Raw genomic sequence first — 24,625 nt, 5'->3', positions numbered from 1 at the left:
ATATATATATATATATATATATATATATATATATACCGGGTGTTTTTGCGAAGACTTTCAAAAATCCTAAAAATTAGGGCGATTGAAAAAAGAACAAACTCTCTTCGGGAACAAACTACCAGCCACGGCGCACGTCAGGAATTGCCAAAAACCTACTAATTAGCCAGATAATTAATTAAATCTTGTTAATTCACTTTTTAATTAGGGAAAAAAGACATATGGCTCCAATTAGAAAGTTGCTGAGCGTTATCGAAAACCACTAAATCAGTCATTTTCAGAAACACTTTGAGCGCGTGAGACGAGTAGTAGCGCACTAAAGTTACCACTCGTGGAGCAGGTACAAGGCTAGCGGTTGTGGTAATGCCTTCGCGCGATTTTTCCGCCTCTTATCTAGCCCCAGCCTTGTACCTGCTCCACGAGTGGTAATTTTAGTGCGCTACTACTCTTCTTAAGCGCTTAAAGTCTTTCTGAAAATGACTGATTTAGTGGTTTTCGATAACACTCAGCAACTTTCTAATTGGAGCCATATGTCTATTTCCACTAATTAAAAAGTTAATTAACAAGTTTTAATTAATTATCTGGCTAATTCGTAGGTTTTTGGCAATTCCTGACGTCCGCCGTGGCTGGTAGTTTGTTCCCGAAGAGAGTTTCTTCTTTTTTCAATCGCCCTAATTTTTAGGATTTTTGAAAGTCTTCGCAAAAACACCCGGTATATATATATATATATATATATATATATATATATATATATATATATATATTATTTCGTGCTTTGTGATTGCGGCCCGTTTCTATAGCGCTTGCTTTTCCTCTCCGGATTTTTGGTTATTTCTAAATTCACGGTTTATTTTTTTTCTCGTAAATCATGCCACACTTACTGCTTAACTGCGTACAGTGATATAACACTTGTACTGCGAACATCTTTATATATGTGATCGTCGTCACACTGTAGTACTGCGAATATCGCCATCTGTGAGTGCCAGCGCGTCAAGCAGGCGGTTTTTTTGCGTTTGTTTGGCTTTTGCATAGTAATATAGTGTTCATTTTGTTTTAATTTGTTTCCAAAAGGCGTAGAGTTATGAGCCTTAAGTATGATATGTGTTTTATTTAAGGACATATCAGTAGAGTTTTATTGAGGAGGGCAATGGAACTCTACAAATATGTATTTAAATGATACATTCTTCGGCCGATTTATTCGGTTCAGTTTACGGCTGAATGACGCTGAGGAACTCCCCATATAATACCTGACAGCTCCAGAAGCAGAGCGTGCAGTTAATTAGCTTCACGCCTTTTACTTCGTGGTTAGCTTTTCCGCTTTTTTTGGTTAATGCCGCAATAATATTTATTGTAAAGCGATAATAAGGTTCTCGTGGCTCGCTCCGAGCTAGAGAAGTCGTTAGGGCAGTCATCTTTTTGGTGCTCTCAGTAGCCATCCCTCTGCGTTCGAGCTCACCAAACATGAGCAGTTTAAAACAAAATAGCTTAGGGTTTTGTAAGGGGCAGACATCATATCCTCAATGTGTAAAAAATGTTTTAACAGTAAAAAAAAAACACACACACACAAAAAAAAGATAGTACCGTTTTCGGTAGCGCAAGTGTTCGAAGACAGGCTCTTAAAGTAAAGGACTCGACAACTATCGCCGTCTCACGGATACTGAAGCTTCTATCTGTTCTTATATGTTTTGTTTTTACTTTTAAAGTTTTGTTCACATGCTGGTCACGCGAGCCTAACCTAAAATGGGATTGTTTGCTCCTTTTCATATTTTCTACCTTGTGAATGTTTACTTTTGTCTCCGTTGTCTTCACTCTTCAGTCCAAAAAATCTGGTCACAAAAGAACTCTTAGGGGTTCTTCGGCTTGTTGATATTTTACATAATAAAAAGTCATTTTAAGCACCCCTAAAAGTCTTCTTTGTGAAAAACCTCTAGGCGTTCTTTTAAGCTCATTCTTTATGCGAAGGAGTTCTTCATCGCCCAGTTGACATTCCAGTGCGCCGGAGGGCGATAGTGCTTCAGGCGAAACTGTTCTTCACAAGTTCTAAAGTTCTTGCATCGTCAAAGAACCTTTCAAGAACGTCTTTTTCTTTGAATGTGCTCTCAGTTTGTTCAACTTGCTTTTTTTTCCCATTTATTTATTTTTATGAGTGTTTGTTTTACTAGGAATGGGTGTTCTGGCAGGCTTAAACGTTTGTTGTCAACCTGTATTGCACACTTTCGCACCTCAGGCTTATAAACAGACACTTTGACAAACTAACAACTTGCACTAGAAAGTATGCTGACAGCCACATTTTTTATTCCTCTAAAAAAATATTTTTTAATGAACACAGACAGTTTAGGGAACTACCTGTACGAGGAATGACATCGCACATATACATTTTGGAGACACTAATACCACTTATTGAGTTGTTCAAACGGCATTTAGCCTGGCGACACTGGAGAAATCAGCCACTCAATTCGTGATCGAGATTTTGAACACGAAGCGTCGCACATGTAATGTTGCGCTGGCTTGCGCCTTTTCAAATGCATTATGCAGAACTACACCTAGCATTCGTGTTCGACGGGAGCATAAGAAGTTGAACATTTGATGCGGATCTTTGTTTGCACGGTTCCGAGTTCAGCAATTGTTTGTGTGCCGCAGAGAAAAGATTTGTGAGCACGTATGAAAAAAAAAAAATTAACGATGAGAAACTAAAATGAAAGACAAGTGCAAGCAAAAAATATTTGATTTTGACTTGCATTTTCGTATTTTGAACCATTGGGCTCTGTTAAGCTTAGGTGGCCAAAACTTGGAGAGTACAAAACATCTCCATTCGCTGCATAAATTGAAAAGTAACTATTATTTTCAATTCATACAAACAAAAGGATTTTTAGAAAGGCAAATACCATCTCAGATAGCTTTCGCAATGCTTGGGATGCCCTTTCAAGCACAAGACTGCCACGTCGACACAGGCCTTTCCTAAATGCTTACAACTTACAATCACCTTCTAGAACTACATCCATTAATAAAATATCTTCCTAAAACGCCTTAAATTGATATTGGTTGTCATTCAAGCAGGAACTACAACCTAACAAATCCTTTGGAATTATTACAAAAAATAAAAACTAGTGAAAAATTTAAGAAATTGTTGGGCCACTGTTCACATCTTGTCATAGTGAAATTCTTCTATTGACCTTATATATGTCCGAGCAAGGAGATAAATTGTCTGCGTGTTGAGTTTCATGCTCCGTAAGCATGCCAGGTAAGTGTACAGTGCAATCCCCTTATAACGATAATGAGAAATCCCGAAAATGCAATTCATTATAACCGATTATTGTTGTATCTGGACTGGATACCCAACGCAAAAAGGCATGGTCCTCTAGAAACTGATGGTTATAAGCGGTACATCATTATATGTAACGTTGTTATAAGTGTGTTGCACTGCAACTTCATCTTTTTTTTTACCTGAACGTCGTATCGTTTTGTTCGGTGTCTCATAGTGAGCCTCAACGAGCATCAGTGCAGTCTCTCTAATTGTTCTTTCACTAAATTAAACAAAAGAAAAATGACGTCTACACCAATTCAGATCTACCATAATAAATAAGAAAATTATAGCCGAGAAGAGAAGAACAATTGAGATGTGCAAAATTCGGGGTGGCACTCAGTTGGTCATACAACGTTTTAGCAAACGCCAACTTTTTTCTTTTTTTTTGGGGGGGGGGGGGGGTTTAACACTCGCCTCCCTATTTATTTAAACGCTCCAATGGCGTTGTTCGCTAAAACGTCATTTGATCATCTGATATGGACCCGCAAAATTCGATGTTCAGTCTGGTTCACAGGGACACCGAATCCGATTTTGTTTTGTAGCTTTAACCACCAAAGTTCCACTTATTGGCACTGGAGTTTTGTGTAGACTTCTCTCCGACAGGCGATCTATCGTCGCGATTTGGTTGCTGTTTTCGATTACGAGCTTTCCAACCTCTGTGGTCCCTTGGGTTTCCTGGTCACGTGCTTGCACTCCGGCCTGGGGACACGCTCTGGCCAATCACAGTTGCCGTTGTCCTGGTTCCAAACCGTACCACCTTCGCAGAACATTACCATGGGTGTACCGTAGACGCACCAGTAGTACTTGGTACAGTCATTCTCGTGTGGTATGAATGAGATGTTGGGGCTGTCGCAGTCCCTTGGATAACTCTTTGTCACGCTGACTGGGGTCGTAGTTTCCGGTATGGGAGTCGTGGGTTCCGGTGTTGTGTTTCCTCCGTCGTCGGGGCCGGTCTTGGGCGATGCTGTGGAGTCAGATTCGGGCGTCGGGACGACGTAATCCTTGAGTTTGTCGTGGATGGCTGAAATGAGGACGTTCTTCTTGCCGCAGACTCCCTGGAAGTCATCCATGTCAATGGCCCATATCATGGCGCCTCCGTAGCCCTGTCCACGGATGTAGTCCATCTGGAATTGACGAAAAGCATTGTTAACTTGAAGTCATTGGGAATTGGCGTTAACGTCAAGAAACAGACTTGGGGGACGCGTAAGCTTCTCCTCTAAGAGTGGAACGCGATAGCGTTATCGGGCCCTGTTCGCATCGCCTTCTCGTTCGCCGTGCAAGCGTACCCTGCGTGTCCTAATCTGTAGCATATCTGGCTCAAACATGCGGCGGTCCTTAATTCGCATTACATGTCATGTTTTTCTCACTTTAATTTCATGCGTGACGTCAAGCTTCACGTGGGTGTTGCGGATTATTTGAAATTCCTGCGCGAGGTCATGTGACTGTGACGTCAGGACCTTATCAACCTATCATGATTTTCCCGTCACAACGACACCGACGCCGACGACGGCTTTTCTACAGCACAAAATCCTTAATGGTATCGCGTTCAGAATTGCGCGACGATCACACGACGTGATGCGTTGAGACAGCGATAGCTGAGCTGCTTATTCAACGATTTGACGATGACGATCAATTGCTACTGCGCCGATTGCGGGACATACGGTAATCTGATATTGAAATGACGTAGCGTTGGTTTAGCGTCGATACGTTTTTGATAACTAAATGATTTTAAGATCTTTAACGCCAAATTTAGCGCCAAATTTAGCGGGGAACTTAATTGGTGCAAAGATCACGTGGCGTCAGTTTTTGTGCTAGATTTGGAGGGGAATATGAATTTGTCTTTAGGATCCCGTGATGTCAAGTCAGGTGACATCAGTTTTGCCGCCAAATTTAGAGGGGGAAACTGAATTGGTGCATCGGTCACATGACGTAAATTTTCCGCTAAATTTAGCGGGGAACCTGAATTTGTCTGTAGGTCCCGGGACGTCAGGTCACCTGCTATCCATTTTCCCGCCAAATTTAGTGGCGGGAACTTTTCGCTTACGCTCACGCCGTCGAAAAACTGGGTAACGGGCCACAAAGTTGATGGCGAAGTTCACGGCATATCTTTAGCCACTGAGAGCCTAAGAAACGGCTCATTATATTGGTTCTCGCTTTTTGTTTCGTGGTTTGGTCTTCGGCCTTCTTATCGGCTAAAGGCGCAATCTCATTAGCTACGGAGCGATGATAACAGACCCGGGATTCGCAACGCCCTGCGTTTCTTAAGCTGTCAGTGCCTATTAGCGTGACTTAAACATTTCTATAGCTCTGAAATCGGCCAATCAAATTGGCGCCTACCCTCAATGTAAAGTTTTGTGGAATCTGTTTTCAGCGCGCTTTTTCTTAGCTTGTGGAATCATAGGGGAATTTTTGTAAATTGTGCAAATAAAACAAAGTCACTTAATACAGCTTACATGTAGGAATGCGCATTCATTCCTACACGCAGCGCATTCCTACAAGCAGCGCTTCCTTTTTCACACGGCGCTCTGGCGGTGACGTCACGCTCCCCCACTGCGCAGGCGCGGTGCCCGCGCCCGCTCCACAGCTTCCGTGACGAAGCCTCTCCTTTGCTGTGCTTTTGGCCAATGGGACTTTAGGTGCCGTTTCACTCAACCAATTTCAACTTAGGTGCCATTTTTCGCTGCTACAGTTGGAACTTAGGTACCGTTTTTTGTTGCTACAGACTAAATTTAGGTGCCGCTTTTCGCTGCTTCAGACAACGCCTGTTCGCTCCATGGGACAGTTAATGCTTTCACATTGAAATACTAGAAGAATTGAACATCGGGCATAGGAACAAAGGGCCGGAGTGCATGTTTCATGATTCTCTTTTTTGATAAGACATCCAGTCATTTCTTTGTGCTTTTCTTTTCCGTGCGCTAGTAAAATGAATTGAAACGGAACTACTCAGCAGGCATCTTTATTTTAACCCCGAAAATAATAAAATTAATGAACGGACGCCGCCTCAGAAGGATGGAACTATTCCCGCAATGCGTGGTCGTACGCTCTTTTTTCCAGTGTTGTTTGGTCTAGCGTAATTCTTGGTTCGATTTTATAAACATAACCGTCAACGGTTCTAAAACGTTTGGCCTCAAATAGCAAATATTATAGCAAATAAACGCTTTTCATATATATGTGCTAAAAAAACACACACACAGACACTATGTAAGTCAACATTTTTGTGGTAATTTTAATCTAAAGCAAGTCAAATCCACTAAACTTAATGCACATGTTTCGCCACTTTCAATGGGATGAAAATATATGCCCACGGGGTCAGTATGACTATTTATATGAATTACCTTGATTGTTATACTTTCTTCGTCTTCGTAACCAATCCACTGGTTGTCGTAGTAGGCGTACGGACACTTTCCAACTTCATCAAACTTCTTCGTCCATGTTCCAGAATGAACGTGCGGGCAAATCTGTTTCCGAGAATACATTGTAAAGAAGCGTAGTCGTCAAGATAACAAACTTTTTTTCATTCTTTCATTTAAACCTCCGTCATGCAGTTTACAATACTACAGATCAAGTCGATACATAATTGAGTGATTAGCTAAAACTATAGGAAACATTCGAGTCACAGACGTATAAAATAAATAAAAATAAACGTGGAGTTACCGTTCCGTTCTATTAGCACGACGGTAACCTTTTATTTTCAGTAGGTGCTGCTATAACACATCCCGCAACTCTATTTTCTTAAACCAAACTATAGTTTGCTAACGGATATAGATAACGCAATATAAAATGAGCAGCAGCCTCCAGAGCCAGTTTCTTGCCTTCAAGAACTCCTCGGCGCACGCGAAGATAAACACACCGAAAGATTACGAGCGCGTGCTGGTGGCGGAGCATCTACAGCTTATCTTAAGTTGTAAGAGGCCTAAAGTGTTATTAAGAATCTATAAACGTTGTTGTCATAGATGAAAGGGAGCAAGTAAAAGAAGTTTCTATATAAAAGTTTCACAAAAAGTTACTGTAGGGCTCTTAAGTGCGTTAACGTACACTATTATTCCTGAGCAGCGTGTTCTTACTCTCTATGAGCAATCAGAGTCCTGTAATTTTCAAAAAACGGTTTCTTTTGTAAACTTTCCATTTCTTGTCAGATGCGCTTCATTTTTGTTTCCCGAACCTGCGAAAAAATTCCTTCAGGTGCGCTTATCTCAGCCGCTTGCTAAGCACAAGTAAGTAAAAGTAAAATGAACCGAGCTCACCTCATAGTAAGCGAGGAAGCCTGTTGCGTTCGTGTACGGTCCAGGGATTCCTCCCATCTTCTCCTTGTTAATGTATGCCCTTAGACCCGTGTTGGCCTTATCACTAAGAGTGTATGTCCTACCGTAGAATGGTACTCCAACTATTAGCTTCTCTCTGGGAGCCCCCAGGCTTATCCACAGTTGGAGACCGTCATGCTGAAGACACATCGGAAAAAAGAAGACATCATTGGCATTTGAAGACCACCATTAACTTAGGAGTATTTATCAAAGCATTAAACTATTCAATTATTATTACCCTGATCACAAAGAGGTGTAAAAATCTGGGGCTCGTTTAAACCTTGCGTAAAAACAGACTTGCCAATTAACCATCTTATCTCAGTGTTAGATACAGACGCAGAATGGTAAGGTGCAGCCACACGGCATAAACGAAAGTGTGGTGGTTGTGTGACGCAGACAATATTTATATCAAAAATTCGCAATTTAGGTAATGAGTTGTCACAAATAAAAGGTGGCATTGACGGCCAGGTGAACGTTAGTGCTCCGCAGAAACGACATTCTTAAGAAATGGTAATCAAAAGCGATGGCCGTATGTTAAACTTCTGCCGTGGATTGCAACTCGTGTCTTGAGTTGAACATTCTGGGAGAAAATTGAGTGACATTGGGAAAGATTAAAGCACAGACAACATTTCACTAGACCAGGTTAGATTTGCCAGCATTTAACATGATTCCTCACCTATTGCTAAGACAAAGACAACTGTCGATTTAGCAGACACGCGGAAATTACTACATTGGTGCACAAAATGTGGATACTTAAATGCGTTTGCATATTATGAAATAAGAAATCCACCAAGCATATCAAGGCAAGAAAACTTGCAAATACTAAGTAGTAGCTTAGGAATAAATACTTTATAATTCAGTCCGCCGTGAAAGCAAGGCATTTACTCTTATAGTGTGATATTGGTATTAAACGATAACAAAATCCACCGAGTACTTTCATCAAGAAAGTCGGCGTTTTCGTGACGGTATCTTTCTAGTTTGCGGGGACGGTAGACGCTTGTTTCCCTTATTTGTTCTGTCAAATGTTATTTACAAATTTAGCCTAATGCAACACGCAAAAAAATATTTCAAATGGACTCTCACCAAAAAACCAACTCACAACCAAACTCGAGTCATTCTTTTATTCGACAATGCAAAATAGACTTCATTTGAAAGGTTTGAGTACAGCACAACCCACTGAGATATGAATTCACCGCTTGTTGCAAACTAAGTGACTTCAAGTGGAAAATAAGGATTTAATTTTTTCTTCTATGTCTTGTGTTATACTAGCTTTATCCGTAGAAAACCTTTGCCTACGATATGTATACAGAGTCAGCCAATATTATCGATTCCAGCAGACAGTTTTTTATCATCTTACCAAAAGTGGACCGTAGAATACTTTCACGTTAGGTCTTAACATAAACAAAGGTTAAAAAATGTAAATATTGTGTACCGTAATGTCACAAAAAAAAAAAAAAAACTAACGGCGGGGAGGTTTTGATACATATCGGGTATACTTACAACGTTCAGCTTCTCGTAGGCCCATTCGTCAAAGGATCTCCTAAAAAGGGGACTGTGAACATCTGTAAATCCCGCCCAGTTTCCTCGAAGATCGTACGTCATTACGTTGATCCAATCCAAGAGCCTGCAAGCATAAAATATTGTTTCAAATACTTATTACAATAATCATGAATATAAGTGCTGAGTAAGCGATTTGTTAAAACTTTTATTTAAAAATAAATTCGGCTTTATAAAGTTTGGCTTTTATATTTTGCAACTTTAATTTTTAATCAAAGACGGTTTGAATTCCAAGTGGAGATGTGGCGTTTCCGTTCTGTCCCTGGTATACGTAAAATATTTAGAGAAGAGTAATAAAGTATACTGGCGGTTATCTAACTCACGCGACGTTACTAGATGGCACTCCCTGGTTATGCTGATGATGGTCTAATGAGCTAAATCAAAGTCGAACGCTTTCAAGGTGGGCTGAAACACCTTTCAATCTTTTCTGGACTTTGTTCACTGAATTCAAATATCGCATTGAAATTCGGTACACGTAAACATCAACTGTTTCGAGCTTCAAAACAAAGGGGCAACGATCGCCGCTGGGTAATAGGTGAGCAGAGCCTTGCTGCTGCCCATGCATCCTGAAAACTGCCCGTTCATCTACTTTCCCGCAAAGCCCACAAAAATTCAATATTTGCGATCCACGGATGAAGCAGGGGGAATGACGATAATAAAATAATTACGTTCAGACCCCGACATGAAGTCTGCGATGTGCGAGTGAGCATGTCGATGTTAGCACGGGAGTCTCAGTGTCATGTCGCGGTCTTTATTCCTATGAAAACATGGTAGCGCCTTTTGACACAGACGACAGTAAAGAACAGGACAACACAATGCGCTAGCCATTGTGATGTCCTGTTCTCCCCTTTCGTCCGTGTCAAAAGGCGCTACCACGTTTTCAAAGTTTTAGCTTCAACTCGCCCAACAAGCAGCACTGATCAACTTTTTTCGTAGTCTTTGACAGATGGGGTGGCGCTGCGAGCATCTTATAATCGCTATGCACTCAACGAGATTGCTACACCACCCGATAAGGAGGGCATAAAACGAATCTCGCATCGAAAATTATGAACATAATAACCAACGCCTTGTGCTTCATAAGTATCAGTAGCTGCCAGTGACTGCAGCCCGAAAGGTTTACTGGGACTCAACATTTGCTGACTTCTCTTCGTAGATCACTCTGACTGGCTCTTTGAATTCTCTGCAGAAAACCAGACGCACAGGCCATTTTAGAGCGTGTCTGGTCATGGGCGCCATGAGGACAGCATTGTTGACTCACGTTTCTCATTGCGGAGCAATGAGGAACGCAACTCTCCACGCTAAGTGTAAAGAGCTGTGTTTCTTAAGCTGCCGACTATTATGGTCACTTCCAACCAGCGGTTATATTGTCATGCGTGGTGAGCAAAGCAACAGTAACTAAACAGGAAGAAATAAACGTTTAACGTGGCGAACTTGTGGCAAAAATGAAAGGGTGCAAAAGATAATAACAGAGCGTCGCGGGCGTCGAAGTCGGCGTAACAGCAGAGTCGAACGGTGGGGCGAGACTGACCCTGCTCGCCTTGCGGAGCCTCTTATGTACCCTCGTGAGTTTCTGGATCGTTCGGCGTAGAACTTTCAGTGCGTAGAATATTCGGAACTAGATCAGACGAGAATGCTCTCGAACTTACGAGAAAGCCAAATTGAAAGGATGAATATAGAAGGAAATGATCAGCCCTTAATTTGTGACAAATATTTGCACCGGAAAGCAAGCCCGAAGAGAGATGATGATTGACGTAACTTTGTTTATTGTTTGTGAATTTACACCCATGGCTTTCATTACAAGTAAAACGTTCGCCTATGTCTCTCAGTATGCTACCGGAGTGTTATAGCGATTGAATGCAATTCACTTTGAGTTTGAAATAAGTACTAAATATTTTCACGAGCTCGTTTTTGACCGGTACATTGGTTCTGGAGTTATTAATTGTAGCATTTATTTTTAGCCGGCTGTTCACTGCGAACGTCACTAGATTAGCTCACTTGTTTAGGCGCTTTGCTCCAAAATGTATATAATCTATAGGAAGCACTGCAGTTACCATAGCCGCCGCCCTCAAAACGAAGGAGCGCCGAACGACAGGAGGAGGGCTTCGGCGAGAGAGAGGGGTTACCGTTCGTGGAAACAGCGTATGTGAGCAGTTCCGCAAGTGACCTAATCAAGTAATGTTACTTACTGCTTAACTCTTATAAAAAAATAACAACGACATGATTTCAAACTCTAATTATTTTTTATTCTTCCCCAATTATACAAGAGCCGCAACTTCGCATTTTCGAGATTTCAGTGGCTCTTGTGGGAGAAAAACTGCGGCCCTGTTTTTAGTTTGGATACCCCCAGCATATCGTCCCGGCAAAACCTCTGGCAGAAGAGAATATCAATACTTACTCTCCCAATTCGGCTACTTCATAGCCTTCTTGCAGGCGGAACTTGGCCACTGGTACTGCAGCCGTCAGCAGCAGCTTATACTGGTTAAATACGGACCGGAGTTCCTAAAAAAACAAACAAAGAGTGGGCGTGAAAGCTAGATATAGATGAAGGTGGGAAGTTAATGCATACAGTACGTCCAACATGGTAAAATATCTATTGCCAAAATTGATGCGCACAGTGAAATGCGATAGCACTTTGCACCATCTTATTCTTAGTAAACGTTTCTTTATACAAATGTTAGGAACTGCAGTGGACAGTCTAAAAATACGTTCCGTCGACGTCCATGAACCAGTCAAACACGTTTATAACGAACAGCAGGAAACGCTACGATCAGTTCGAAATAGCAAGTAATTCGATATAGCAAAAACCATTTACAACTAACATCCACGATGCGTTCGTTGTAAGGCAAGAGCTTCTCTTTCCTTCATCATCTCTTCGTTTCCGCCTTATAACAACGAGCTAATTTTGTTGCGTGCAAAGTTTTTTTTTTTTTTAGCTTATTTACCTTTCTGAATTGCTACTCATAGTGGGCAACGGTTTTGGGATGAAGTTTTTTTTTTTTCTGTGCGTGCGTGCAGAGTGTTTTTTTAAGCTTTCTTTCCTTCTGAATCGCTTCTCTTCGCTCAATTTTGTTCGCAGCTTGAGCTTTTGTAATTTGCTGTCTTTCTTACTTTTTGTTTCTGTTGTTGTTTTCTTTTTTTTTTGTGTGTGTGTGGGGGGGGGGGGGGGGGGGGACAGGTTAGATTTTCGCGTTTTTGGAAGCCTTCCCGGGAGAAAATGTTCGATATACCCAATATAGTTTTCATTATGAAAAGTGGTTTTTACATGCTTTCGTTTTTATTTTAATTTTCCGTGAGTTCGATATCGACAATAATTCGCTGTACGTGGGTTCGTTCTAAACGGGTTTCACTGTCCTCATTTAAAACAAATTCATATAATTTTCTGATCTGCCTACTTCCAGCAGACAGGTCTCCGTCTACCAATTAAAGACTTTTGTTGTAGCATTACAGCAATTAAAATATTTCTTTTTTAATATTCAGATAGAAGCATCCCCTGATGAATAGAGGTCCCCGCTTGAAATGTTGGATTAAACTACATATATAGGACCACTTACAGTACGCATCTGTTTTTTGCATATGAAAGCATAACTAGATATTTGGTTTCTACATTTGATGTTTAGAAGATAATACACCATATCACATCCGTCGGGCGCATTACGCACTTTACGCCTGATTAATGTAGGTATGTTTAATGTAGGTCTTTTAACAAAGCTTAACCATATTAATATTCAACCCTCTGTTTTTAAGTGGATTTCTGAATTCCTAATTAACCGTTAGCAATATTTATCTGTCAACAACGCAAAAATCTGCCACCTCTACCGTAACGTCAGGTGTCCCCCAGGGAACCGTACTTGGCCCCCTTCTGTTCCTAATCGATATTAATGATCTCCACCTTCATATCGCGTCTTCTGTGCGCCTGTTCGCCGACGGTTGTGTCATTTACCGACACATTTTTTGTAATCCATTGGTGTGAAAAATGGCAGATGACGTTAAACTTCAATAAATGTAGATCCCTATCATTTTCCCACAGTTTGCGTGCCACACCATTTTCGTATTACCTCTCTAACACTCAAGTAATAGCATGTTCATCTTATAAATACCTGGGTGTTCATCTCACCTCTGACCTATCATGGACTACTCACATAACTTCTCTTATTTCTGATACTAACCGTTCTCTCGGATATTTGCGCCGTAACCTCAAACTTGCTACACCCTCCGTGAAACGACTATCGTATACTACTCTTATGAGATCGAAGTTAGAATACGCATCATCTATATGCTCCCCATGGCAGTCCTAACTTGCAAATAATCTAGGATCCGCCCAAAACAGAGCCCTTCGTTTTATTTATAACTACTAATCACCATATACCAGCATATCAGGATTACGCCAATCAGCTAACCTTCATTCACTTTCCCTTCGCCGCCGAGTATCACGCCTTTCTTTCCTCCATCGAATTTTTTATCACAATATCTACCTCAAAGAAGCACTGCTATCAGCTCCCCATTGTATTTTCCCGCGTCTAGATCACCTATGTAAATTACGTCCAATTCGATCATCAACTGTTTGTCACCGGACTTCCACATTACCATTGGCCATCGAGGATTGGAATTCACTACCTCGTAACATTGTTTTTAATAATGATACTACTAAATTTGTTGAAGCCATTACCCTTTCTTTATCTAACCTACCGAGCTAGCTTACAGTGTTATAATTGTGTTTACTGTTCTATTTGTTTTTGTTCTATTGCCACACCCTAATAATGCCCCACGGGCCCTCAAGGAAAATAAATGATGATGATAATATGCATATAAAATGCGTGCCGCCTGCTTTGTTGGTTACAAATCAAGCCACGGGAGCAAAAGCGCGTAGGGTATTCCCCGAAGTGCTAGCGCATTTAAGAAAAAAGTACACGAAATTTAACAATAAAGCACTCCTTATGTTTGCAGTTTTTTCCAATTATCCGACAGTTGACTATAAAGGAGGGAATGTGAATAAACTTACATGTCAAAACAAATAAAAAAATTGGAAAAGAAATTAATGTCTTGAGGCACAGAAGGTGCGGCGGAAGAATGTGTATATTAATTACATTTAGTTCATTACAAATTAATAATTAATGCATTATATTTGGCTATGGTTGGTGAGAGACGTTCTTTCCCATCGGACTTAGCTAACTTTTTCCCGCAAAATTTATCGGTCCAGTAGCGGTTTTTAGGGACGCTCTTGCGCAACTAAAATTAACTAAAACTTTTTAAGACAGCTCATCTTTCACAATTTCCTAAAACCTTTGAACATATTGAATTTATTTAAAAAAATGAGACTGTTCCAAGACAAATACTATTAATCGTTGGTGAACCACTGATGTAATAAATTATGTTTTTATAGCTAGTTTCACCATAGGTCAGAGTGCAGCCGACGTTACGAGAACATGGCAAGCAGCCATAGAAGGGAAAGGTCAGGGTGCTCATCACCTTCCTTCTTGAGTGCGGGGCAAGGTCAGGGCGTTTATGGCTTATGTAAGTGCACTATTAGCCCCGAGAAGTTCGCGTGGCGCCCCCTTACGGCGAGCCGGGGTGACGTCACGGCGAGGAGAGAATTTTTCCCCGACTCGCCCTGTGGAGGCTGGCACGACGCTAGCTGTCGGCGCGCTCCTTTCTATTTAATTTTTTTTTTCGCGTGTTTTTCGTAGGAAGTGTAAATTTTTATATGCGCCGTTATTAAGGTATGGCCTGCAGCTACAGGCGAAACTTCAACCAACATTTTAAGCATGGTTGAGAGGGCAGGCAACGCATGAATCGCAGCTGGTATATGAAAATAAAGAAATATGGCCACAAGTGCAGGAGCATCATGGACTATAGATTTACATCTCGCACAATAAATGCTGCTGATGGTCTGAATGAATTGGCAGCTGGTTATGCGTACTATTTTTTTTTCTATCTCTGCTTTTTTACACGATCGCCGAAGCAGAAAAGCTGCATACTACTCGAGCAACATGCTAAATACAGTCTGGATCATGGGGAGAGAATCACAAGTAAGACAGCCCAAGTGCAGGGCAAAGTAAAAAAACAAGGAACATTTATTATATGCATTGCTCGCATTTGACCTTTGCTGGATTCGGATAGTATTTCAATGGACTACACGGGTGGTATGTGTGGGCTTGTTTATATCAACCCTCAACTAATGTATAACAAACGTAAGCGAAGGTGTCTAGCTCGTTATTAGTCCCTTAAGCCCTAAAATTGATATTTTAATTAAATCGAATTGTCCTGAAGTTAAAATACCAGAAGCTTTTCTCACGCAGACTGTCGCCCTTCACAGGTTCCACATTTTCTGCTACTAGTGCTGCATCTACCACTGGACAGGCGTTCGAATGATTGCTTTTACTCTTGTTTTCCTCTGTTGTCAGAGAGTCCAGCTGTAGGGAGTTTGGAGGCTGAGGAAGCTTTTGGAAACCTGCAGCAGTGTCTCTTTTAATTGGAAATGACAATTCAGACTAAACGGTGTATTTTCCGAATACCCAAGACTGGAATAAAGAATGTCACGAAAAAGTATAAACATTCCAAATCGCGGCACTATTGCTGTGCATATTTTGGGCAGTTCAATACATATCATACAGGCAACTGGGGGCAGTTCGGCCGTTTTTGCTGCTACCATACAAACTAATTTCCAATAATTGTGCATCTTCCAAGAAATATGCCTGCATATGTGTATAAACTATATAATTAATTCATGAAGAAACTACATTTATGTAAAACAACCCTGTTCCACGAGCACTTCAAAGATAATCAGAAACAGGGCCTTTAAAATATCTGCGAACCAGCGCATGCAGAGTGGCAGCGCAGAGTCGGAATCGCGAGCTAAATTGCCGACCACCCGAAGGCCGATGATATAAATGCCACTTCAAATGCCTTGAAAGCGGGATGTAATATCGTCCTAAATCATGAACATGCAAGGAACAGAATTCCAGCGTCTGAAACACTTGCGCCACCACTTCACCGACTCCTCGCAAGATTGCCTTGTGTCGTGTGGACGGACGGGAAGGTTCATCGGCGGAATTGCCTCCGCCGATTGCTTTCGTTATTTGTAACCCAGTTTTAAAGGTAAAAGAGACAAGTAGGCTTATAAAATGTACGGAAGCACATCAATATCGGCCTAACCCAACGTCTTGTACACCGGGTGAACGAAGTCCAGCTCCTCGAAGAGCTTGCGGCACACAACGCCAAACCAGGAAACCGGTGCTGGGAAGCGAGCCGATGCGAGATCGCGGAGCGGAGTCCTCCCTCTGACGTCACGGTACACCTCACCCAATCAGGGCGCGGCGACCGCAGCGACGCTTGTGTTCGCTCTCGGGGCTAATAACTGAGTAAACAAAACAAGCGCAGATAATGCCCGAGACCTTGGGTTTTCACCTGTTGTGTCTACGTGTCTCGCATGTTTTCACTTTTGCTCAGTTTTAAATTGAAGCGAACTATAAGACGCGACGACAAAAAATTCTCACACAAATGGAGGAGCTTGTTGTGACACAAAAGAGGCAAGTCGCCCTATTATCGTTAATGCTGGTAGATCGTGAAGGTCTGCCAAACCAACGTTTCAACAATAAAGCAAAAAAAAAAAAAAAAAAAAAAAAAAACAACGGAAAAAGCAAAAAACGACGAGGATGGGATTCGAACCCACGCGGGCAGAGCCCAATGGATTAGCAGTCCATCGCCTTAACCTCTCGGCCACCTCTTTTTTTTTTTTTTTTTTCTTTATTGCCTGCTTAGACAGATTTCCAGTAGTCGTTTTTAATTTGTGCAAGTAGCCTGTCTACTATCTAATTTGTTATGTAAAAGTTTTATATTTGTTATGCATAGTTGACCGAGCACGACATTGGAGACGAGGGCTGCACGTCACGACCCCTGACTTGCTCAAGGGCGCGGTGGCTTGACTAGATAGCAGGAGAAACTGCAGACGCTGTATCTTGGCGTCGCTGTGCGCTATGCTCCGTTTCACCTTACTATGGACCACAGTAAACGCTGCTAGTTATCTCACCCAATCCAGCACTGTGACTGTACTACGTGACTTCATGTCACGGGTGTTGGCGTGCTCCTTCTGAAAATTACGTGACCCCCCTAGAACATTGGATTAGCTCCGATGGCTCGTGGCGGTCACTGCGGTCCATCGCTCTGTCCAGAACAAGCGCAATGTTTTCAGAACGAGCATTGCGCTTGGTGTGGAAGCGCAGTCTGGCACAAGTTCGGCTCGAGTTGGAAGTTTACGAGATTTCGGGTGTTGGCAGGTCCGGAAATGGAAGGCGTTTCGTAAACAATAAATCTATTTATGCTAGTTTTTGGAACTCTCGAATCTTGGCATGCATATCAAATAGCTTAGGACAATTTCAAATAAAGAACAATCGAGCGTTTTAATTTTCGTTTCACATCCCCTTTTTTAATGCGAAGTTTTCCAATAAGGCTACAGGAGGAGGATATTTAGTTTGACAGTTTACCTTGAGCAGCGTCTCTTAAAGTAGTTTTAAAGTGAATTTTAAGTTCACTCTAAACTTCTCCATTTGCGAATGAACATCAACCACAAATCACTGCAACAAACAAGAATGGTACTGTTCTTCTCAAACCTAGGAAATGTGGAACTGTCATATCAAATAGGGTATGAGGTATACGGTTTTTCGTATTAAGACACCTCATAGAACAGTACAACGGAACAATGAAAAAAACATTATAGCGCTCCTTTTATCTACCGCCACTTTCTTGTGATCAGAATGCATTAGCGATATATAAGGCAATCTGGAATGCAACAGCGTGATATCTCTTGACGTAAAGGTGATAGGTGGTGTAACGAAGTCAAGACACGTATAACAGTGTAACGTGAGACCACGACGCTATGCGACGGGGTCCCGTTACGTGTCACAACGGTGTCAAGTCTTGACGTAACGTCACGCGACCTGACGTCACGTAATGTCACGGCGTAAAGTGTGATGTCGTCACGCCACGTCACGTGGCACAATGTGACGTGACACGGTGACGTCAGGTTACCTGTCGTCACGCAACATGGTGACGTGACTTGATGTCATTTTACACCACGTCTTAATATTCTACATTACCAGATCTAAAAAAAAAGTAGTTTGACGCGTTACACCAGAACTTCGCACCATGACTCATGGGACATCACAACGTCATGTGACTTCTTTTTACGTTGCAACGCAACGTGAGAGCGTGACGCCGCGTGACTGATCATGGCCAGAGACGCGTCAAGTAGTCAAGTGAGCCCTAAGGGTGTCCTATGCAAGTTACCAGCCTTCCCATAGATAGAAAGTAAAAACGAATATCGAATTCATTGACAGCTGTAGGATATATTGATTAGGAAACTGGTAAATGTGTATCAAAATTCTGCTTCAAGAAATAAGAAAACAACCATTCTGTGAATATTTAAACAACTGAAATTATAAAGGGGGAGACAATGAAATGGCAAAAATGAAAAAAATTGCCAGTCTAAAAAACAAAACAAAGGTAAAATGTATTAACTCGTCACAATGTAAGATTAACCACAGCCATAGCAAACAAAACAACATACGACGAGGATGGGATTCGAACCCACGCGGGCAGAGCCCAATGGATTAGCAGTCCATCGCCTTAACCTCTCGGCCACCTCGTCAGATGATTTCACCGTATTGTGCACAACGCTATTACTCTATATTCTGAACTACATAACCACGCAGACCCGTACTGCACCAAGCATTATATGAAAAAATAAAACAAGGAAAAAAAAAGTTATATTATACTTTGACTGATATTAATAAGCAAAAGAACCTGTGCAACCTCATTTCTTTCATCACTACCACTGGAGAAAAATGACAGTACTGGTGGCCCTAATATGTTTCTTTCTAATCACCATGCTGGTAAAGTACCTAGGTACACGTAACTGGAAAATGGAATCTAGGTACTTTTCCTGTAGCTGAGGTAAAAACCTAGGTGCTTTTATTGCTCGGTATATCTGTATCTGTATCTTAGGTATTTTTTTTAGTAACTTGTAACTAAGTGAAGTCACATTTTACAAGTACTTTTTTTATTCACTTCGTCAAAACGGTAGAAACTATAAATTTTGAAGCATTAATACACTACCATGTGCCGTGATTAACGTTGAGTTGGGTATGACCTGGGAGGCAAACGACGTTTCAGCGAACGTAAATCCGCCCATGATGTTTCATTGAACGACACTATAGCGAATGGCGGTGTTCATTTGAGCGAATGGTGAATTAGCGGTGTCATTCTAAGGACACCAATTTATCGAATCGTTTCGGAACTACGTTTAGGGAAAATAGCGACCTGCTTCCTTCATCTCAAACCGAAATCGACTTTATTGCGTGTTTGAAGCTTCTCTGACAGCTGTACAAGGGAGAGGAGATAACTTGAAAATGTGCGCCGTTTTCGTTGCCTTTATCTTATCCTGGTGGTGGCTCTCTTATGCCTTAATTACAATATAAAATATAATCAAAAATAAACTATAATTACAATCGTAAAGCAATGTAACATCGCGTATATAATACAGTTTCCACTCAATAAATCGGACTCAAATTTTGTAGTTATCAAAACTGAAAAACTTACGAAAGAAAGAAAAGCACACTTTCCTTCCAACTAAAAAAAAAAAGAAAAAAGAAAACTGAGGAAGCATGAAGTTTTTTGCTTGTCGTCGAGATGGTTAGGTGCATATGCACTCGGCTCATGTTTCTTCGTGTCGCCAACGTCTTCTGGGCCCGCCGGCGTCAGCACCGACTCTGACGCCAAGAATGTTAACAAGCGAGTCGCGGCGGTTTCGGCGTGACATGGTAAACAGTGGAAGCAGTTGACTCGGTGAATCAACTCGAGCGTGGGGATAAGGCACGTGAGAAGTCAACTCCAATGTGGACATCGCAGTGATAGCAATTAACCAAATTTATCGAACTCGTTTTTGTGTGTATCTTTAGTACAAAGAGATTACCTCCAATTTTTCAGACAAATTTGGAGAAAATAAATAAAGTATCTCTGAAGTGAATGTAATTGTACCTAGGTATATATTTAAGCGAGTATCTAGGTACAGTCCTAGGTACCTTTTCGTAGGAGTAACTGCAACTGTATCTTAGGTACATTTTTAAAGTATCTTTAACAACCCTGATAATCACGTGATGCTTTAGGCATCACCGTACTTTGTGAATCACATTTTTACAGCGAAGCAGTCTATGGCTCTGTTCTGGCGGATCGTCTCCGGCGACAGACTGAGCGTAGACTAACAATTTTCAAACGCAACGATGCAAGAAGTTTATTACTCTTTCTCCTCACCGCCGCCACCTCTCTCCAATACGTCCGAAAAGAGAAGGCCGTAGCATTCCGAGAGGTTAGATAACAATGTCGGAGAAGGAAGGCCATGGCGCAACCACGTGAGAAAATATCTGGTATTGACGTGAAAAAATGTTTCTTGTAGAGCGGCGCAGTGGTGTTCGTGCGCGTTTATTCGACATTAAAATACGCTTTAAAAGCACGGTCTCGTACAATTTACTATATATATATATATATATATATATAAACGTATTACACAAGGCGTTACCAAGGTTGAGAGTATAAAATTTATGTTTATGATTATCCCCGTAACTGCGGGACTACGTGCAACCCCACAACTTCCCCTCCACCCCCCCCCCGCAAACTCACTCACTCACACACACACAAACACACACACACACACACACACACACACACACACACACACACACACACACACACACACACACACACACACACACACACTTTTCGAATGGACCGGCTCCCACGCAATATCTTTCCTCATACCGGCAGCAAAAACAATCCAGGGTGATTCCACGTCAGTTCATGCAATGATGGTCCGGGTCACGATAATTTTTGTTAAAAAAATATATATAAAAACATTGTTCTCGGGAGGAACATTCAGCTATGTAAGGACGGCGTAACAATTTTTTTCCGCTGAGATATAAAATAGAAAAGCTCGAGGCAGGGAAATTGAGAAGATTTTATGATGCTAACTTGCACAGTGGCCATTTCCTCATAAAAGCTTTCACGTCACCATAACTTTTTTAATACGTTTTACAGAACATATACAACACACACACAAAAAATTAAAAATATTAATAAAATATTTCTATGCAAACAAAAAAATCGATCATAGCATAAAGACAACCCGTCTTTATGCTATGAGACATATTCACATTTTTTTTTAGAAATGAACTATCTTTCATAATACTTCACAAAACATATCAAAATGCGCATCTTTAAATATTATTTACGAATATATATATATAATTTGCCCACTTTTAATTATGTCTTTGTTATTAACGCGGAAATGCGGCGGATTTCTCAAACTGTGGCAAAATTGGGATTCGATAATTAAAAAAAAAAACAAAAAAACTGCATCTTTTATTTTATTTTAAACTCCCCTTGGCACTTTGCAGTGACTTGAACTAACCTGTGATGGCAAAAGATTGAGTAACATATGACCTCCGAGTGGGAAAAGCTACGACAAACCTTCACTCGGAGCGAGCCGACGTATTCGTCATAGCGGCCTTGCCGCACAGCACCAAACATTTTGAGCGTTAGTTGTGGCATGTATTTTATATAATTAAAATTCTTTTTTTTTAATAAGGGGTGAGTATTAATGACGCAGAAAGGGAATTCGAGCTGGAATACCATTAATTAGCTTGCAATTCACAGGAACAAAACGGCCCCACCCCGCGAATTCGCTAACTATGCATACATAAGCTTAAAACTCTCAGTTGCGCGAGTGGCCATGTATACATCCGTCCTCTCGGCATATGATGACTTCCACAGATGAGATGCCTGGATTCCTCTCACAGGCTTTACGGTGGTTCACTCTGCTTGCTTCACCGCACGAAACTCTCGAACCAGTTCCGCAGACAGGTGGAACATGCAGACATGTGTTATTTTTCGCGTAGCACTTTCACAAAGTCTTTAGCGGTGACAATTGTTGAGTTGAGCGAAATTCTGAAGCTGGTGAGCGTTGCGTGGTGTTTAAGAACACCACCTACTCCATCACAAGCGCTTTTTTTGTGTCCAGTGGCTGAAAAGATCCATCTTGCCGAAGAGTACGGATTCGGAAACAATTCGTGCAATTGGAAGCTATTCTTGAAATGCGCCGCCGCTCCGTCCGATACAAAAAATATTTAAGAAAAGACTGGGTAATGTTCATCAACATACTTTTTTATGGGCTCTGTGGCTAGAAAAGCGTGAGCTGTGTCATGTGTCGCGTCATCGCTGACAACGGCAAAGCTTTACGTGCCTTGCGTGGACGTAACCACACTTGTGAAGGGAGACACTTGAGTTTTTTTTCCAATGAAAACTCTGCACTTTGGTTGGGAACAGTACTGTCCATATGTGCGCAAAATTGAAGTGGAACATAACTGCCTCGGGTGGTAAGGTGGGTGTTATGCTATGTATCAGGCTTCGCTGAAAGTCACGGATACAAAAATGCTTCACATATTTTTCGCTCTCCAGTTCCCGCAGAAAGGCGGAACTGTCCATAACCTTTTTGACGAGTTTGCCAGCGTCCCATAACGCGAAGCAGATTTCTTCGTCTTCGTCGAGATGGAGCGACTGCAGCAAGATGCTCTGCGTTTTTGGGCACTTGTCGCAACGGCGCAGGAAGCAATCGTCCTGCGGAGCGCTGCAGAGGTAGATGCGCTTAAGGTGGTCTTCAGTAAATGTCTTTTTTGGGCAATTTGTTATTGCCGTAAAAGCAACTGAAAATTGACGCAATATATGCATGCGCGCACCTTGTGCTCGGGACTTTTTTTAACCATTTTGTTCGTAGGAAATAAAATTTGGAGATGGCTAGTTCTGGAAGGGGATGGTCCTTCCTAAACAGCTGGTGAACTTCCTTAATAGAGCGGGTCGTAAACCTTTTTACGACTTTGGAAATGTCGTTGATCATGGCTTTGATGACGTCTTTTTTGTTGGTACTTTGAACGGAGCATGCGAGGTCGTCGCGTGTGTAGTGCTCAGTTGCAACGCTTACGGCCTCGGCATTCGCCTTTTCCCCCATGTTGGGATGAGGGGCTGCCCATACACCACTTTTACGCTTCAGTTTTCTTGTTTGATCATTCATGTAGGCAGTCGCTTTCGACACCAGACGCACTATTTCTTTTTTCGAGATGCTTAAAGGTAGAAGCGTGCGTGGCGACAGCCACCGAGAAAAGAAGAAGATCGCGTGCAAATAAAAAAAAGAGATCAGTTCGATTTTGGAATGCGTCAGACGTAGTCGCTTTTCGTCTGTCTTTCACTACATTGGTGACCCAGACGTCCCAGCATAAAAGGTCAAGACGTTCTCCGAGCTGATGCTGGGCTTCCTGCAACCTCCGCTGCGACCGTAGGCGCCTACGCTGTTCGCCTGCCTCCATTCTGGGCACAGCACCCAGAAGTCTGGTTTCTTCAAGTCGAGGGAAGCTTCCGACTGGCCAACATGATATCCCAAGAGGTACGGTTCAGCCATGTCCAGGCTTCGCTGTTGTGCGAAGTGGCGCTGGAGGTCTACGACATCCTCGCACGACCACCTGCGACGAACCCGTACGATGCGCTCAAGACTGCCATTTTAGAACGCACAATGCTTTCGGAACGCAAGCGCCTGCAGCAGTTAGTCTCAGCAGAAGAACTGGGCGACCGTCGCCCATCGCAACTACTGCGCCAGACGCAGGTGCTTCTCGGCGACTGTGTCGCGACGTCGACAGTCAGTTCTTGAAAGAGCTGTTCTCGCAGCGACTCCCACCGTCGGTGCAAATGATCCTGGCGACTGCATCCGACTTGTCCTTGCCTGCCTTGGCTCTCCACGCCGATAAGATCATTGAGGTTGCAAGCCAACACCCGTCAACATCTACCGTCTCATCAGTACAGCGCACCGAGCCCGCCACTCTAGCGACTCGCGCACCCATAGCGGCCGCGGGTACTCGGGATGAAACGTGCAACAACTACAGGAGGCTGTCACAAGCACATTGTGGCTTTCACGACCTCGCAGCCCTAGGAGATCCTCACAGACCAGAAGCTCCCGCCGTCGTTCTCCCTCGCCACAGGCGAACCACCAACCAAGGCATAACCAACAGCGGCAAGAGCAACAGCACTGCTGGTATCACCAGCGCTTTGGAGCTGCTGCGGAACGCTGCACCAGGCCTTGAAGCTGGTCGGAAAACAAGACGCGGGATCGCTAGTGGCGACGAGTGCTCGCACAAATAAGCAAGGTCGCCGGTTCTACATTACGGACGCTACCAGTGGACTGAAGTTCCTGGTCAACGCAGGAGCTGAAGTGAGTGTGCTACCCGCAAATTCTTTTGACTGTACACTTACTTCTATCTGCCACCTGCAAGCGGTCAACAGATCCAACATCCCCGCCTACAGGAAGAGGTCAATCTTGATCAACCTTGGCTTGCGAAGGACGTTTCGTTGGATCTTTCTTGTAGCCAAGGTCAGT

General features: G+C 42.3%; 1 protein-coding gene and 2 non-coding genes across 3 annotated transcripts in view; all 3 read right to left on the bottom strand.

Annotated features, from left to right (window-relative positions):
• Nucleotides 1-3,788: 3,788 nt before the first annotated feature.
• LOC120840964 (endochitinase) overlaps nucleotides 3,789-24,625 on the bottom strand; it is a 33,358-nt gene continuing 12,521 nt past the window's right edge. Inside the window, exons 3-7 of the mRNA XM_040211776.3 lie at nucleotides 11,555-11,658; nucleotides 9,103-9,226; nucleotides 7,546-7,740; nucleotides 6,637-6,759; nucleotides 3,789-4,425 (exon numbers count right to left, since the gene is read on the bottom strand). Coding sequence (XP_040067710.3) covers nucleotides 3,940-4,425; nucleotides 6,637-6,759; nucleotides 7,546-7,740; nucleotides 9,103-9,226; nucleotides 11,555-11,658 — 1,032 coding nt within the window. The 3' untranslated portion in view covers nucleotides 3,789-3,939. The remainder of the gene's footprint in view (nucleotides 4,426-6,636; nucleotides 6,760-7,545; nucleotides 7,741-9,102; nucleotides 9,227-11,554; nucleotides 11,659-24,625) is intronic.
• Trnas-gcu lies at nucleotides 16,804-16,885 on the bottom strand. The gene has a single exon. It is a non-coding gene; the product is annotated as a tRNA-Ser (tRNA).
• Nucleotides 18,721-18,802, bottom strand: Trnas-gcu. The gene has a single exon. It is a non-coding gene; the product is annotated as a tRNA-Ser (tRNA).

The sequence above is a fragment of the Ixodes scapularis genome, unplaced genomic scaffold (genome assembly GCF_016920785.2).
Source record: "Ixodes scapularis isolate PalLabHiFi unplaced genomic scaffold, ASM1692078v2 PGA_scaffold5__190_contigs__length_132052651, whole genome shotgun sequence".
NCBI classification, from domain to species: domain Eukaryota; kingdom Metazoa; phylum Arthropoda; class Arachnida; order Ixodida; family Ixodidae; genus Ixodes; species Ixodes scapularis.
This window is presented reverse-complemented; position numbering and strand designations above follow the sequence as displayed.